The 18,890-nt window shown below is 32.1% G+C and overlaps 1 protein-coding gene across 1 annotated transcript in view; it reads right to left on the bottom strand.

Annotated features, from left to right (window-relative positions):
- LOC123662040 (ras GTPase-activating protein raskol) overlaps positions 1 to 16,752 on the bottom strand; it is a 132,338-nt gene extending 115,586 nt beyond the window's left edge. Inside the window, exon 1 of the mRNA XM_045596931.1 lies at positions 15,933 to 16,752. Coding sequence (XP_045452887.1) covers positions 15,933 to 16,752 — 820 coding nt within the window. The remainder of the gene's footprint in view (positions 1 to 15,932) is intronic.
- Between the last annotated feature and the right edge of the window lie 2,138 nt (positions 16,753 to 18,890).

The following is an 18,890-nucleotide window of genomic DNA, read 5'->3' as shown; positions in this document are numbered from 1 at the left end:
AAGTAGAGTGAGTTGTGTTTGAGTAGTTTTTGTTCCTAAATATTTAAATAAATATTTAGAAAAAAAATATTATTACATCGTTTAATAAATTGAGTAATACATATTACGTAATAGTAGGTACTTATTTTTTTACAGCAGTTACAGTATAACGCTTGAACAACTTTTTTAAACAAAAAGGTGGTTCAACGTATTCTTGCAAGTTCCCTAGACGGGGTAAATGTAAAGGTCAGGCGTCGACCAACAACAAAAGCAATCTATATGTATAGACATAGCATACCTGTGATATCTGCATATAATACGCGCATAGATGGAAATATTTCTATTAACACATATTTAACCTTTAAGCAATTTATTATACATTTTTATTTTTGATTATCTGACGCAATAAACTTCGTACCGCCTCAGAATTAAATAATGTGACAAAGTTCAATAACAAAAAACACATATAATTTAGATGGCAAATTTACAATTTCTGAACGCAGGGTTTGTTTACATTTCACAGGTATGAACAGTTTGTATGGGAAAATAAAATTGATGACTTTACTACCTTTATTGCAATTAATTGCTTCATAACTTCTCACCTACAAACATATATCAATACCAAAATTAGTTAAATCGATCCAGCTGTTCTCGAAATTTGGTACGACTACCAAACTTGATTTCATTTTTATATACATATATGAATATTAGCTGACATGGCAAACTTCGTATTTTTTTTTTAATAAAAACGTCGCGGTCATTAGTCGAAATTAAATATAGCCTATATTTTAAGTAGGACAAAGTTCTGTGCAAAATTTCATCAAAATCGGTGTAGTAGTTTAGCCGATTAGCCCGGAAAAACATCGTGACATGAGATTTTCCTATATATAGATAAAAATCCCTGTAGTACAATTGTTTTTTCCATTCCATAATTGATTAAATTATTTTAAACGAATTTGTCTGATCAATTTACGAATGAAAACTACAAAGAACTATGACATCACCAAAAACATCCTACTTCGAACTGGTCATACGCGAAAGGCTCTGTATTCCTATTAAATAGTACTAAACAGGTCTACAACGAGCTAAAACTTTCAACGTATTTTTATTGTTTCTTGTATGAGAACCTTCTTTTATTCTTTTTTTTTTAATTTTTTATCGCATTAAATATTAAAACAGCTATAGGGCTAAATACATCCGTACAAATTAAAATTAACTATCTATTACTATATTAAAGATACAGCCCTACGAGGCTACGACAGATGAATAGCAAGCGTCTCGAGCCTTGTGATACGGTTCCATTATCACCTTTATGTGATGCGAAATTTGATTTTAAAAACAATTTCCAGCTATTCCGGGATTGAAAACCAAAACTTGTCACTGAAGCTTTGTATATATTGTTTCATTTAATATTCGACTAAGCGGTGGACGAATAATGTTAACTACCTGTTCGCTAAATGACTGACATTGAACTAGATCAGTAACATCGTTAGAAAATAACGGCCATTTCAACTTGAAGCATTAACGCGTGGTCGGAATTTATTCATTCAATTACGGTGTTTAAATTTAACATGGAGTCTTTTGTAACTCTTTCATGCTCTGAGAACAATATGCATGATATGTACTGCGGCTTCCTGTCGAGTGATTGCTGCGTGGGCGACAGTGTGGTATCAAAAGTAACTGTTCGCGTCTCTATTGTCTGATTTTAATCTTCATTAAATTTTTTTAGCAGTAAACCACGAGCGAATGTGCAATTTTTTATTTATATACTCGTAATGAGTTAAGTTTTAAGGGATGACTTGAGCTTTTTGACGTCAAAAATATTTGTAAAATAACTAGAGTTTTTGAATTATAAGTTTTAAATAGTTTCAAATTTATTATCAAATCACTAATGGGTAAAAATTGTACACCTATTTTTCGGCTTTAATATTTTTACTGGGTACTTCGAGAATACACAAAAATATATAGTTTTTTTCTACAATATATAAAAAAGTGTCATAATAAATATATATGATAAAAGAGTCACGAAATATATCACGTTTGGTTTCAAATTTGTTTTACAAAATTACCTGACTATAAGTTTAAGAAAACACTTTAAACCCGTCACCGGTTTTCGTGCATTGAATGTAAATATCAGGTTTAACAGAGATGGGTCAGCGTTAATAGTTTCATGCTTTTATCAAAATAACGGCTACGCTTGTTACATATGTATACCAATTGTATTTTATTATCGTAGCCGACATAAATACCTGGTTGTACCTAGAATAAATAAATAAGCGCTTCACACTCTATTCACCTTATAATTTCATTGATATGTTATATAATTTTATTTTATTTTTCTAATATTGTTGTTTATCAAAATAAGTAGTTCTATTATTATTACATATTCCGTTTTATTACATTCTACTTTTAGTTTAATATACATAAACAATAAAATGCAAAATTGTCATTACTTATTGGTCTGTTAAACTCATTTGACAAATGTAAAATTTTCATAACGCGTAGGCGCGACATCCAGTTCGACGAGCCCGCGACAAACCTCGAGAAAGCCTTACAATTTGACACAATTAACTTAGTACCACTCCTAATACACAATGTACACAACGGAATGAATTATGATTATACTTGACAGGCATTGCATTGAAGTAGATAAAATGTAGACATTAAATTATTAAGTGGCCCTTTACTACGACGCTTAGGAACTCTTTTGATTTATAGCAATAATGTTAATGAAATTTCAGTAAACGTATGCTGTACACTATGTATCAAATGAAATATTAGGTCAATTGGGTCAACAACCATCGAATGTTTCGAGGCGCTACTTAACTCCCAATATCGGATAGAGCACGTTTAAGTATTGTATTTTTTCTTCTTTTATGTAGCTAAGCGTTCGTTACGAGAATTTTATAACAAAACATATCACACTAGGCTAAATTCATATTTCTTCAATGAACACTAGTAGTTGTATGACAACAGATGTGCTTAATACAATTTAAAGTATATACTATTAATATAGTTTATATATAACAGTGACTTTGAAGGTAATTACATTATAATACGATTTTGTTGACGCCGCGTTGGCGCAGTAGTCACAGCCATGGACTGTACCTGATGCGCTGGCGGTTGCGGGTTCGATTCCCGCACATGACAAACATTTGTATTGGCCATACAGGTGTTTGCCGTGGTCTGGGTGTTTGTGCAATCCTAGTGGGTCTCCCCACCGTGCCTCGGAGAGCACGTTAAGCCGTCGGTCCCGGTTGTTATCATGTACACCTGATAGCGATCGTTACTCATAGTAATATATCTGCTAACCCACATTGGAGCAGCGTGGTGCTCTGATCCTTCTCCTACATGGGGAAAGAAACCTATGCCCAGTAGTGGGATATTACAGGCTGAAGCGACGATTTAGTTGGAAGTATGTGATGTTTTAAAGATGTATTTATTTTTACTATAAACACTGCTTTGCAATGTCAAACTTGTTGAAAACGCTGTTCGCTCTGCTTCGTAAAGCAAGTAAATATTCATTGAAAGTGTATGAATCATTGCTTGAATGAAACGGAATGCACAACACGACCGCAAGAAATAGAAAAACACGATCTTATTACCTAGGAATCATATGAAGAGCGATAACAAACAATTCAATTATTCTTGTTGCCTAATGCAATGATACACGTAGGATCCGCACGTTGATCATTTTATCACTATTTTTAAAGGTTCACCAACAATTGTTTTCACCAATACAAATAATATACAATGTACATTACCTAATTATAGTGACAGTATAAAAATACTTATAAATAAATACCAAATGCATTATATTTTAGTATGGAAACCCTTCGACTTCAAAGCCGATTATAGAGGCTAGTTGAAACCTTCAGCCTATAATACCAATGATGCGTATTATAAATGCACCTTAATAATAACGATACAAGATAACACTCAAATTTCATACCTGTTAATAAGATGAACATTGAAAACGTACAACAAAATAAGAAATAAAAAATCTTAAATAAACGAACTCTTCAGTCAAGATGTGTTTTGATTTAACAGACTATATAAAAGGAATGAATCATGAGATTATTTAACTCCGTCAATACCAATCTCTTGTTCTATCGTGTACTGATGAAATTACCCAAGAGCATTAAACGGTTCCCATGCCAAGTTGCGTAAGAATGAACGTCATAAGTCGAAGATGTCAGACAGGAAAGATCGAACTTTCTCTATTGATGTTTGTGCGACAGGAGGTCCGGATATCCGAATGCATAGGCACGCGCAAGATCTTCATACGAATAATTCTATGAAGTAAAAGAGCTTCCTTTGCATTGTGAATTGAAATTAATCAATACGGTCTTTTATGAAAATATTTTCTTTCATTCGTGAGTATCGCTATGGTAAGCATAAATAATTTTTAAATTTTTATGGAAAATATTATCACGTATTAAATAAGTTTTTATCACGTGTCTATTGATATTTAGGTACTTTGTTATGAAATAACAACATATTGGTACATTTTCATTATCTCAATACCCTTTTTAATGGTAGGTCATCACATCATCACAGCAGCTTTTCGTAGTCTACTACTGGACATAGGCCTCCACAAGTTCACGCCAAAAATGGTAGGTAGGTACATAAAAATCGAGGTCTACGAATAATCAAGGACCTTTAAATATTAAATAATATAGGGTTAAGCAATAAAGGGTTTCGTTTTCCAAGAGACTTATCCCATAGAATTAAGAATAAAAGAAGTCAATTACAAAAGCTATTCAATACCGAACTGTACGCGACAATATGACTCAATAGGGATTAAAATCTATGTATCGGTTCTCAGCTCGAGTCACGATTTCCCTGACATTAAATAGAGCTGACACGACTTAAGACCTTATGATTTGTCAAGCTAAATAAATTCAAAGCAGTAGCATAATCGTCAAATAATATTTAGGGCGAAGCGTTCTTAATTCGTTCAATGTAGACTAGGAAATATGCGTAAAATATCATATAAAGGCTAAAGTTTAACCTTTATTCGAAGCTCTATGAAATCTTTACGTTAGTGTGTGTGTTGTAGATAGACGTGGACAAAGAATTTTTCAAATATATTCCTTTTACTCACAATTTTTTTGTTAACTGTTACAGTTTGTAAAGCTTTTATGAAATAATTTTCTTCAATTCATTGTTTATACCTATTCATCTAAACACGCTACTTACCTTGGGATCTTAAAATAATATAAAATTATTTTTTACGCTTTAAATTTTAATAATTGTATTTGCAGGCAAACGAAGAAAAACCGACTTCAATTATATCGACAAGTAATACAACGTAGGTAGACGAAAAAAATGGCAAGTTAATACGCATTATCAAAGATTACTCCAAAAGTTGTAATCAGATCTCGATGAAATTTAAATGTGACCACGTGATAAACATCGGCTTTTGATTAAATTAAAAATCATTAAAATCGGTACACCCAGTAAAAAGCTATGCGGATTTTCGAGTTTCCCTCGATTTCTCTGGGATCCCATCATCAGATCCTGGTTTCCTTATCGTGGTACCAAACTAAAGATATCTCCTTTCTAACAAAAAAAGAATTAGCAAAATCGGTTCATATACGACGGAGTTATCTCCGAACATATATAAGTATATATATACATATATATACGGTCGAATTGAGTAACCTCCTCCTTTTTTTGAAGGCGGTTAAAAATTTAATGTAAAAAGACTATTCTTAAATATATTAGTTTTAAATAAACCTCCTCCTTTTTTTGAAGTCGGTTAAAAAATGGAAATAATGCTATTGTCTGTTACCCCAATGCAAGCCTTTCACATAATATACATATACGTAGGCACATACTCGTAAATATAGTTTGCCAGTATTAATCCTCGTTTAAAAAATTACTATATTCGATCCCATCTAAACTTGTTATAACGATATTGTAAAAAAAAAACTGTTCATAAATAAATACAGCCAGCGCGATATTCTTGACAAACGTCATTTAAAATTTATTAGAAGTGAGAATTACGTTTATATTCGTCGTAAACTTTTTTTTGTTTGAAACTCAAATATTTGTCTTCATCTTAGCTGCACATAACAACATACATATCCTAAGCTGGATTTAAATACCATTATACGAGCTCATTTTAAATTTAATTCTTAAACATTTATCAACAACGGAGACTACGTAAGTTATGAGACAGGCAAAATCAACAATTTCACGTTTTCTTACTTTCTTGAATACTTTTCTTTGTTCTATTTTTAATTTTTAACTTTTATTATTATATTGAAAACTAGCTGTACCCTGCACGCGTTGCTACGCTTTTTTTTGTCGTACCCACTCAGAAACCTTTGTGGACTCATGCACAACACTTCGCTGAAAATCATGACATGATCAAATGCATACTTTACGATTCTATAAAAGGCATACAGACAAACATTCATTTTGATATATATTAATACTATTATTATATTTACCTAATAATTCAGCAATAGTTGTTACGAAATGAAATTCAATAGGGTATAATTAATTTTAACACTAAAATTTTAAAAAAGCTAACTAATGTAATAGTTAGCTTATTAACCGACCTCAAAGAGAAGGACGTTATCAATTCAAATTTATTTTTAATTTTTTATATGTGTTATCATCATAACTTCTGACTGGGTGGACCGATTTCAATGATTCTTTTTTTAATCGAAAGGTGCACAAGCACCTTGTCATGTGCCAATGGGACATTCAAATTTATCGATGGCTGCCAAGTAGTATTTGATTTATCTCTAATGATGTGCAATTACTTGACTATTTTTTCGTCTACCTACGTTGTGTTACTTGTCTCTGGAATTGTAGTCGGCTTTTTTCATTAGTAAGCAAACACAATTATTTGCATTCAAAGTACCACAAGATATGCGGTAATTACTCTTGCTTGAGCCAATGTATATTTACATCTATTGTATAATTTAACGGTTGACTTAAGTAAAATATTAAAATAATATTCAATACACTAAGTTCGGTATAATATTAACAAAAGTATGTTGACTCACTAATTCTTAAATATAAATAACAGAACCAAGTGTTCATAATTGCATTGTAAAAATAATTAAATGCTTTGAAATTTTTATCTATACTTACTAAGCTATTTTATGATCTATGTAATTCTTTCTTAAAAGATATTTTTACGACTACTCAATAATTTGGCATAACATATAAATAAAAAAACAAAAAAATATTTCAAAGTTTATTTGTAATATAATAAAAATGTAATTTAAGAATAACCTATGACGGTGAAAATGCAACTAAAGACACGGTCGCAATTTTTATACCTTATTACGAAAATAAACCAGGAACCAAATATCTTTAATACAATTTTACACCATTCCAAGTATTCGACTGCAAGTAACGCAAAAATAATTTCCTATAAGGCATTAACGCGTAAGATTCCATCGAATTTGCTTTTCTAATTACGACAGAGGAAGAGATAACATGTTTCAATATAGCAGATCCACTTAAGAAGTCATAAAAATTACATAACTTGCGACATTAAGTTCCGACTTCACTAGACTCATCTACTATCTCTGCATCGATTAAAAACTTCATTTGAATTGCTTTTTAATTTGTTTCCCTTCTCGCTTGATGTACATTTAAATGTTTAATGACATAATAATTTATTATTTTGGTTTCACGTACCCTAGCCTACTCCTCTTTATAGAGATTAGTTATGTCTGATGTGTATTAAAACTATAAACAGCGAGAAAAGAAATATATCCTATTTCAACGCAGAAGAAAACATAATATTCTGTATAGATTATCAGCATAAATATATGCAAATTGGTTGATTACTTTCGGTATTTTTATTTATATATTTATTTTTTTAATTTTTTGCACCATCGTATTCACAAATGTAAGTTTCTGTTGCGTTTTTTTATTCCTCTGTATAAATATAGTTTCCACTCTGTCTCTATTGTTACTGGTTTTATTAGTGTTTATACACATTTGACATTTTTAGCCTCCTTCTACTTTTACGTTGTCAAAATATTACGAAAATCAATATTTACGTACTGACAATCTTTAAATATAAAAAATAACTTTTGTAACCTATATTCTGTCATTACAATATTACATATAAACTTATATAGCAATGGGTAAACAAGTTTGGCTAAACGTACTAATTATCCACCCAGTTACTCAATCAGTAAAATTTGATTTGAAAATTACATTTTCCGGTAGAAAATCCATATTTCGAGGTATGCTAAATAAAAGGCTATAACTCAATATCCGCAATAAGGGCGGCAGTAGCAGTAAACATCAATGTCGAAATCACCTTATTGGTTGGGGTAGGGTCACTGAATTTTAATGGAATGGAAATTGTTTCTCTAATTTTTGTAAAGGACTATCTATATATTGGGAAATGGTCAGTCAAATGATCCGTAGTTTCGTTTTCCAAGATATCCAGTAAAGCTAATACGAAGGTGACGTCAGAGACGTGTGAAGTGAACCGGCAATTGAACCAGTCCGGCGGGTGACCGGTACAGGTGTACGGCGCGTGCGCATGAGCTGCAGACTCCTCTCGAATATGTACTTGTTTCATTAAACTCGAATTACACATTTGGTATGAGCAATGTCCATTTTTTAATACTTGTTTTTTTTTTTAAATGCATTCAACTGCCAGTCGCAAACTTTTCAAATTAAAACCTGTTCCTAAACAGCTGGCTTATTAAGGTCTGGATAAAAATAAATAAAAGAAAATCCAAAACTTCCCAATCACTTGATGGTAGTAGAATCAGTAGATAATATGTGTTATTCGAAATGTAAATTATCTTTAAATTAATTAAATAACAAACCATTGTAACTAACAGTCTACTTGAATAAACTGGATTTGATTTGTCTGCAAGATAAATTTTTCCCACGGTTACGAACACCTTAAAGAGAACCTTGAAAATTTGTGTTACTTAATCTTACGGTATGAAGCATAATCACAATTATCGAACACCATTCACTTGTTGAAACGTTCTTAAACTTTAGAAATTAACATCGCTTATTACAAAACGTCATAAAATAATATAGATAACTTCTTTTGAAAGGAAATATTTCGTCTCAAATTCAATACAAGTTAAGGAATTTATTAAAGTTTTTATAATATAAATTAGAGTAGGTACATGAGTTTGGCTATTTCGCAAGGATAACTGAAGTTAATGATGGCAATAATTTTACTGCTCATCGTAACTAGGGCCGCAATTCTGCTAATGCATTTGCATCAAGCTGTCTACTCTTGTTTAATAATTAAATCGATAATACGGAGGTAATAGGATAAATAATTTTAATATAATAACTCAATAACGACACTCGTTGAATAAGTAAATTACTAAAATCCGACAATTACCTTGCAATCCAGGCACACCGACTAACAGCGTGGTTTATTGATAATTAAAAGACTTACTAACGCACGATTAAGCAATTTAAAATTATTCGTAAGATTATAAAATAATTTAATAAGTCGTTGTTACTATAAATATACATATCTAAAAATTATTTATCATTAGTTGACCAACGATTACACTGACTTCATTCAGCTATAACGTATATTCGCCATTTGTGTCAATCTTTTAAAATTTTGAAATTTCCAGTTCCCAGCTTGACTATTCATTAGAAATTTGATGATATGTTCGTCTCAAAGTTCTAATCTATAATTTAAATAAAATATTTTCAATGAATTTCAAATAATTATATACAATGTCTAAGCATCGTATCATTTTTTGGTTTGAATATAATTATGCAAAACGTCATTATATGTTTAACAAAGTAATTAATTTCCAAGTGACTACGTTTAATGAACTACAAACATAAACTCGTTTTACAAGTCACTTTATTTTTAATGATGCCTCGATAAAGTTCTGTGACATAATACGCAACACTTGACCCAGTGACTACAGTAAAAGTGTCGATCTGAGTTGTCTTCGAGGTAACCTCGCCCTAACCTAGTCTCATCTTTACTGTTTATTAGTCCGAAGCCTATTTTGTATAAAAAAAGACATTTAAAAAATCATATCAGGCAGCGTATTTTAAATTTAAATATTTGTCAAAAAGCAATCAATTTTATTACATTTTCTGCAAACATTTACACACAGGTTTAATATAAAAAATATATCCACTTAAAATTTATACGCAAGGGAGACGAGGTCGTGGCCCCTTGTAACTTTATCAGTAAATTTATTAAAGAATAAAAACGTAATATCCGATTCTTCTACTCTTTACGAAAGAGAAATTTTGTGCATTATCTTGGCTAATATTAGAAAGAATAAAAGAAGTTTGTTCGATTACGAGGTTATTTGTTTAGTTTCTACGCAATAAATTCAGGATCTACCGGTTAGAATTGAATGAATATCTAGTATTAAATGGTTCATTTACCAAGAAATGATGTACAACAACACGCTTCGACATACAGACCCTACAGTAGAGGAGACATCAATAAAATTTGTTTGCAAGAAGAGATAAAATTATTGTCTTTCATACATAATAGATGAGATAAAACAATGAATGGGAAAGTAGTCGCAGGAAACACCTTGTGAACTTATAAAATTCCGACAGTTTTAATACCCATCAAAGTGCTACTGCTAATTCGGTAACAAATTTCACCAACAAATCACGTCTTTCTATTCAAACGGAGCCAATGACCGCAGCTCATTGAGAACATAAAGGGAATACTTATGCAATCAAAATAAACTCCAATACTATTTATAAGCCTTGTCCTTATAATCAAAAAAAGTTTGAAAGAAACGTCTTGCTATGAACTAGTGGTCCGTTTACTTTGTTTTTATTTAACTAAGAATTACTTCTTAGTATCGATACTTTGATTGGTGTGTTTTTATAACTTTTATTTTATTAAGAAAAATATTTCAAGATTTGACGTGTTTAGAAATTTAGGTAATTAATAAATTAACGGAACCCTTTTTTTGAGTGAAATAGTTTAAATAAAATACTTAATAACATAACAATAAATTTTAGAAAGTATAATTATGATTTCATTTTAAATTATTTGAACACAATATCAATATCATACATATCAAGTGAACCTTACCTTGAATGTATCAAAAATCTAACTTAATCTATATTTACTAGAAATAAATAAAATGTATGTTAAGGACACATAAGATACAATTAAATTAAACGAGCGAACTATCAAACAAGAGTGAAGATGAAATCTGTGTCTCTTGTGATAAGTGATATATAAGTCGAGTTTTACCCTTTTCGTGACTTTATCATGGGCACCATCAGAAAAACATGATAAAACTTTGGTCCGGAAACATTTTTTACCGGTTACGGATATATATTTTTTTAAAAGTGATATAAATTGTCAGTAATCAGTTACTCTAAGTATTCAACACTACTTTTCGTGCTTTGTGATTTAAGTGCAAGTACATTTTTCGTAAATACTGATGTATCCATTATTATACCCTTTTGAACTTAAAACTTTCGTAAACAGGAAAAATACAGGCAAATTATGTGAATAGGAGAGTGATAACAAAAAAAAACTGTCTAAAGGCTTATTTACATATGTCTTTATCTTTTGTTTGAAGAACATTCCGCTAGGATCGTTATTCTAGAGTTTATAAACATGTTATAGGTGTAAAGTAATTCAACCGTAAGTTCAAGTATCATTTATCACATAAGTTACATACTTAATAATTGTAAAAAAACACAACCCAAAAGTTTTTTTTGTAAACTAACTTTAAACACACACACACAAAAAAAAACATAATTGTACATATTAAAAGAGAACGTTTAACTCTACAAAAGAAAATACTCAAATAAAATTAAAATGACGATTTTCGAATTGTCACAGGAGGCACAGAAATAATCGTTATGTATACAAAAATTTCTAATATTCTTCGCAATTTCGAATTTGAAATTGAAAGTTGGGTATGGCAGCAGAAACTTGAAAGCAGAATAAATGCAGTTGAGATGAGAGCGTTAGAAATATGATAGGAGTTAAACTAAGTGACAGAATAAGAAATAGTGAGATAAGGAAACGTAATGGTCTGAAAGAAGATGTAGTGACAAAAATTGAGAAAGGTATGCTCAGATGGTTTGGTCATGTCGAGAGAATGAGTGAAGAACGATTGACGACAAAAGTGTATAAGGCGAGTATGGATGGAAGGGGTAGACCTAGGCTGACGTTCCGAGACCAAATAAGGGACGTCTTGAAAAAAGGCCAGGTCAAGAGTATCCTAAACCGAAGAGCATGTATCAAGGGAATAATGAAAGTGGACGAAGCGAAAGAAGTATGTAAGGATCGTAGCAAGTGGAAAGAAGTGGTCTCTGCCTACCTCTATGGGAAAGAGGCGTGATTATATGTTGTATGTAATTTCGAATTTTATATTCTTGTCATTGAAATGGGTTAGCCGTTTACGAGTTTTTTATAAACTATTCATTACTATTAGTTTAGATTAAAACTAAATTTCCGTAGTATCCAATCAGTTTTACAAGATACATGTAGATATGATCAACCACAATAGTAATGGGAATTTAAGCTCGAAAATAATTTCAAACCTGGTCCAAATTAATTAAACCACGTATAGAATTATTAAGCAATAATTATATACCGTAATCTCAATTATATATTATAACATCCATGTACGTATTGTTTCCCACACAAATTGGCCGCCATCAAACCGAATACCGCCACAATAATGCTCCGTTGCTTTTATTATGTTGTTATTTGTCATCACTCGCTGAGTACTTTTTTCTATTATTCTAACTGTAACATAATAGGTTCTCCATAGAAAATACCATTCCGTTGCCATTGCGATCAATCGTTATAACAATTTAAAAGGAATACAATAAGTTCAGTTTTATATTTCTAGCGAAATATCATAATATTTAAAATCAGTCGTAACTAAAATACAGTGGTTTTATAATTAATTATATAATACAAATATTTTGGAACATCATAATTACATCAAGTACATGTTTTAAAACAACCGTTTTATCACTTGATAATCTAAGTAGGAAATCAACTCATACATTTTTTTGTTAATTAAATAAAAGTAACATTGAATCTGATTACACAAGTTAGAAACGACACTCACGTGACTTAAAGCTTACTCCGTCTTGTTACATAAAAACCGCTTCAAGATGTAATTATTATCTGTATGAAAACTATATAAAAGGATGTGATAAAACCTACATCTTCGTAGGATGTAACCACCCTATAAAATATATTGAAGTTATAACAAGAAACAAGTTAAAACACGGGTTACAACATTGGTTAGAGGTTCTATACAGGAAGTTAGGAGCCATTAGAAAGTATAAACAGATGATCAAATGATATTACTGGTATTATGATTATTACTGATATTCCTATAGAGAAGCCCTATCGAAAGCCATTCTGTATTAGACTTTTAGTTGACACTTATATACATGCTATGAAATATTAAAAACATTAAACTGTGAATTACAAGTACCTACATAAGAAGGTACTTGTCGCTTTTACGTAAAATAGTATCCTTAATTAAAATATACCTTGTTGAAAAAAAACTAGACACTGTAATTTAATATATAAAATTCTCGTGTCGCGGTGTTTGTAGTTGAACTCCTCCGAAACGGCTTGACCGATTCTCATGAAATTTTGTGTGCATATCAGGTAGGTCTGAGAATCGAACAACATCTATTATTCATACCCCTAAGTTATAAGGAGGAGGGATTAAGGGGTTTTAATAATATATAGGGCAAAACAAAGTTTGCGGGTTCAGCTAGTATAACTGTATAGGAAAGGGATATGTCTAAAAAACTACAAGCTAGCAACTTGGTCAATTAGAACGGAGTACGTTAAAGACGAGTTGACATTCATTATCCATATCAGTGTAACAGTTACAAAGAATGTTCATTCAAGAAACCCGGTGTGCAGGAAGATAAGTAAAAAAAACAATTTTCTCACTCGATTACATCGCCACAATAAACTATTAAACATTTTATACGTGTACTTGAATTGAACTAACTCTCAATCATCATTACAGCCTATACAGTCCACTGCTGGACGTATGCCTCCACAAGTTGACGCCAAAAATGGCATAAACTCATGTGTTTTGCCCATAGTCAAGACGCTGGGCAGGCGGGTTGGTGACCGCAAGGCTGGCTTTGTCGCACCGAAGACGCTACTGCCTGTCTTCAGCCTGTGTATTTCAAAGCCAGCAGTTAGATGGTTATCCCGCCATCGGTCGGCTTTTTAAGTTCCAAGGTAGTAGTGGAACAGTTTTATCCCTTCTAACTCTCAATCATTTGATGTATAATTAAAATTTAATTTAAAGCTCTAACATCAAAAAGCTTTAATTTAAAATGCCTGCATTAAGTCATCAAAACACTAATATGAGACTTAAAACTATAATCCTAAATTTATCACTCACCATAGCATAAACTTAAATGCATATGGCTCGTAATGTAAATTTGCATGTACAAAGATTAAGGCATAAGAGATTGCATATGTGTTTAACGTGTTTAATATACGTATTCATACTGTGTTAAATTGCAAAGAAATATCTTAATATTATATTACTTGTCAGAATATGAATGATGTTATACAGCCGATAAGTAAAGTTCCTTTAGCCAACAAAACATCGTAAAATATATGGGTAGTCCGGATTGACCCTGTAGCTTTCTCGGCGAATGCGTAAAGCACAAATGTTTATACGGTTGGCCACGTCGGCCACGGTCACTCGTAATTCTTTTTCAACAATGAGTCAACACACGTACAATCATTGTTACAGAATATAAATATTGTCACGACAAGGCAATTTTAAAATGCGAGTAAATGTATAACAACTAAGATAAAAATAGGTAAGTACTCTGTATTGGCTTTATAAAGACTTTTTTATACGTAAGTACTCTGTATTGGCTTTATAAAGACTTTTTTTCTTTATTTCTAGCAATTTAAAGGTTATCTCATTGTTGGCAGTTCCGGGTGTTTTATTTCTTAAAAATCGTTACTAAGAGGTAAACGACTATGTTTGACGAATGAGTTTTACGCCATTCTTTATTTTATTTTTAACCTCAGCTTTAAAGTAACACTACACACGTATATGTAATACGTTTAGGTAAAAATATAATATGTAAATAAAAACTCAATGACAAAATATAAAATATTATAATAAGCAATCTCAAACCAGATTTCTTTCAAACCAGTTATTTTACTTCATATTAAAAGCTTGGAATAACGAAACGTAGACAAATTTTAGACAAGTCGCACAAAGAATTTCTATTGTAATCTTTGATGACCAAACAAAATTTAAAAAAAAATACATGTCCATTCATTACCGGATGATTTTCACGTATTACCTACATATGAGTACAGGTCTATTTACACTTAGAAAATCGCTTCCGTTAAGCACAACATACATATGTAGTTTGTAAATAAGGCACTTAGAACACATGCAAGAGAATAGTTATATTCACTTATCTGGTCCAAAATCTATCGGATTTGCATGTGAGCTAACAATCGCTCTCTATCTACAGCGCGTAATTAGAAACTTACGAGTGAGTAACGGTATGTAATTTGTAGCGCTAGAACACCTATAAAACCTCTACTTCCGTCGTTTTAAAACTGTTCAATGGCATTTAAACAAATTTTTCTCTTTTTTACAATATACAAAATAACATATTATATAAATCTGCGTATAAAATACCTAACACTAATATTATGGAAAATACTAAAGCTCATAGAATTGCACTAACGTTTCGCTTCTTTATGGCAATAGCCAATATATTCTTGTTACCGCCGGTATGACAATGACTTGAAGTGATTGATGCGTTAGTAATTTTCCCGCACCGTTGTTCGTATCGGATACGAGTAAGATTGAAGTTGACCACACGACGGTCAAGTGCACAGCTGGTAATCTGATTCTAATGGATTACTATGACTATGATGTGAACGAATCCAAATACGTATAAATATATTAAAACTATATTACAAATATACCTACCATTGTCTGTGTTAGGAAGAGCATACAACACGCCACATAGAGTTGCTGCAGCAGAGGCAGAATTTCGTTCTGTAGATTCTTCTCCACAATCATTAGAATCAGTTTGCGCTGGTTCAAACAGAGTTAAATCCAGACCGTCCATGTCACTTCGTGCAGAGACACGATCTTCTTCCACAACTCGATCACAAAAGTGTTCGGGGGAGTCGACCTCCTTAGGACTACGACTACATACTCCGTCGCTGAGTGGATCGCAACAACAAGTATCCGAGAACGGTTCAAAATCTCTACAATCAAACTCGCATCGTTCGAAACTGTCGCAAGTGCACGAAGACAAGGCATCAGAATCTGACGCTTCACATGGATATAAAGTATTTCCCTGAACATCTTTGACAGATTCTGATTTAGCCGCCACATAAAAAACACCCGACGTGTATGGCACTTTTTGAACTTGCAGGGTTACGTTTCCATCTAGTTTATCGTTAGAATATGGGTTATCTCGCTTAGGTATCAGACTACTGTCCAATTGTGAACGACAATCTTCGTAGCGAGCGAAACTCGACGTATCCGTGAGATTAGACGAACGATCAACTGAATAGGCGTCAGCATATTGGTCGCCATTCTCACTCTGTACTGGTGTCAAGCGGTAAGGAACATGCGTTCGCGTTCCGAGAAAAATTGTGGTATACGGACAAGTGTGAGGTGGTCGAGAACGATCGGCGCGGCGTGGATAACTAGCAGCAAAAGGATCACGAGGTGGACCCCCTTCGGCGTCTATGTACGCTTCGCTCGTCGACAGAACGTTGTATCGCCAATCCGGCATTGCAAATAAACACCATCACTATATTAGAACACTAAGACTGTCTCCGGCTACACACAAAAACGTGACACACTTTTGTCAATGAAAATGAAACATCGAATTTCACTACGGTCAACATCCGCACCTGTACAAATATGTTTTTAAGTACAATCTACACTTAGATTAATAAACAATCTTTATACCGTTCAAAATTTTTCTTATTTACTTGTAGCATCAACTGTGTTTATTTATTACATAAAACTGAGGTAGGGCTCATCAACTGGTGTAGGTATCCTGCTGAGCAGGATATATCCTGCTGAGCAGGATATATCCTGCTCAAAATCTGGAGCAGCCCGACTAGGGAAGTACCTTGACCTTACAGAAGATGACAGCTAAATAAGAAGCTGCTTTTAAGAAGTGCTGTGTTCCTGTGGTGAGCAAGGTGACAAGATCTCCGGGATTGAGTGCAGGGTCGGTAACGCGCTTGCGATGCTTCTGGTGTTGCAGGCGTCTATAAGCTACGGTAATCGCATACTTGCCGGTTCGTAAGCTTGTTTGCCGACCTAGTTGTATCAAAAAATATATATTTTTTTTATGTTTTTTTTTATTGTGTGTATGAGTATATATTCGAAAATAAAGAATTGTTGTAGTTTTTTGTATTCAAAAGTTGTATTATTTTAGTACGTTAGTTTGTAGTTATTTTTAGCATAATATATCAACAATAAAAAAAATAAAAAAAATAAAGATAAAGATAAGTCTAAAGATAGTATATTTTTATAATTACAAAATATTGATGTACAAAAATACACCACATAAATCTGATATAATACCATGATGTAACACGACTTATTACGATCAAACTTCCACAAATAACGCCTATGAATAAAAGTTCAATGGCTGAGAGTCGTGCTTAGTAAACGCAATTATTTTGTACTACTCTGAAATTGTTATAGCGGCTCGATAATAACAGATGAGGGTCTATGATGGAGTACAATATATAGGAAGTATTTATAAACTCTTTTAAGACGCCCGTCGTATTATAAATGATAAGCTCGAAAGTCCAAACCAATAACACGATTAACTTCATGACTCCTGCGCCGCCGGCGGCACTGGCTGTTGGAGAACTATGCAACAAGACAAATCTACGACTTAAAATATAACTTGTACTTATCCACAATTGTAAAATAAGCGCTTTTAACCAAAAGGTTTTGAAATAAGTATGATTAGTATTAAAAAGTGTTTAAATCGAACCAAGAAGGAAAAGGGCAAAGAGAGTGTTGTCTTTTTTAGTAAATTATAAAAAAAAAACTATAATATCAACTTCTTTTGGACAAAGTGTTCGTATCAAAGCAACGAAAGCTAAATTTACATCCTTAACAAGTCTATGACAAAAACATTTCTACCACTACGGTCAATGAACGAAAACAGGCAGCATTTTCTTGACTCCCGCACGCGTCTCGTCGATGCCCTATATTGAATTAACAGAACAATTACATTAACTGACTATACGTTTTAAGTATTTTATTTTTATTTTATAATACTGTAATAATTACAATAAGACTATTTACGGACGATTCACAGCAAATAACATATATTTTGTAGTTATCTAGTACATTAGTAAAATTCAGTTTTAAAAATAAATTAGTTAATTTACTTTTATAAGTTAATTAAGATTAAATTCTTCAAAAAAAACGACTCACGAATACAAATTTCGTAAGTGCAAACAAGTAATTTTTATATATTTTAGACTTTTATTAAGAGAAACATAAAAATACAATGGTATTTGCCTAGCGTATAAAAAGACCTACAGCCCTAAAAGTAAGTTTGCACATTCAAAAGAACGATTGCTACAGGTTTTCTCGGTTGAATGCAATTTGAATAGTAATTCCGTGAATACTGTATCGGAAAGTCGGCCTCAGAGATAGACATTATGGAAATATTCCCTAGAGATTCGACTCGAAAGTGCCTGACTGCCTGGAGGCAGGCAGCTTCGTTGCAATGGATTATCGAGGATATAAAGCAAAGTTTATAGACAAAACAGCAACACGTTTTACGTGCACAACATTCTCATTAATTTATCATCTTGTGTACAATAGTTATTTTAAAACAAAACTATCTTTGCAGATTAATTTTTTTTTGCGTTAAACTAAATTATTTATATT

Source organism: Melitaea cinxia, chromosome 2 (assembly GCF_905220565.1).
Source record: "Melitaea cinxia chromosome 2, ilMelCinx1.1, whole genome shotgun sequence".
Classification (NCBI taxonomy): domain Eukaryota; kingdom Metazoa; phylum Arthropoda; class Insecta; order Lepidoptera; family Nymphalidae; genus Melitaea; species Melitaea cinxia.
Note: the sequence above shows the minus strand (reverse complement) of the source record. Positions and strands in the feature narration are given on the sequence as shown.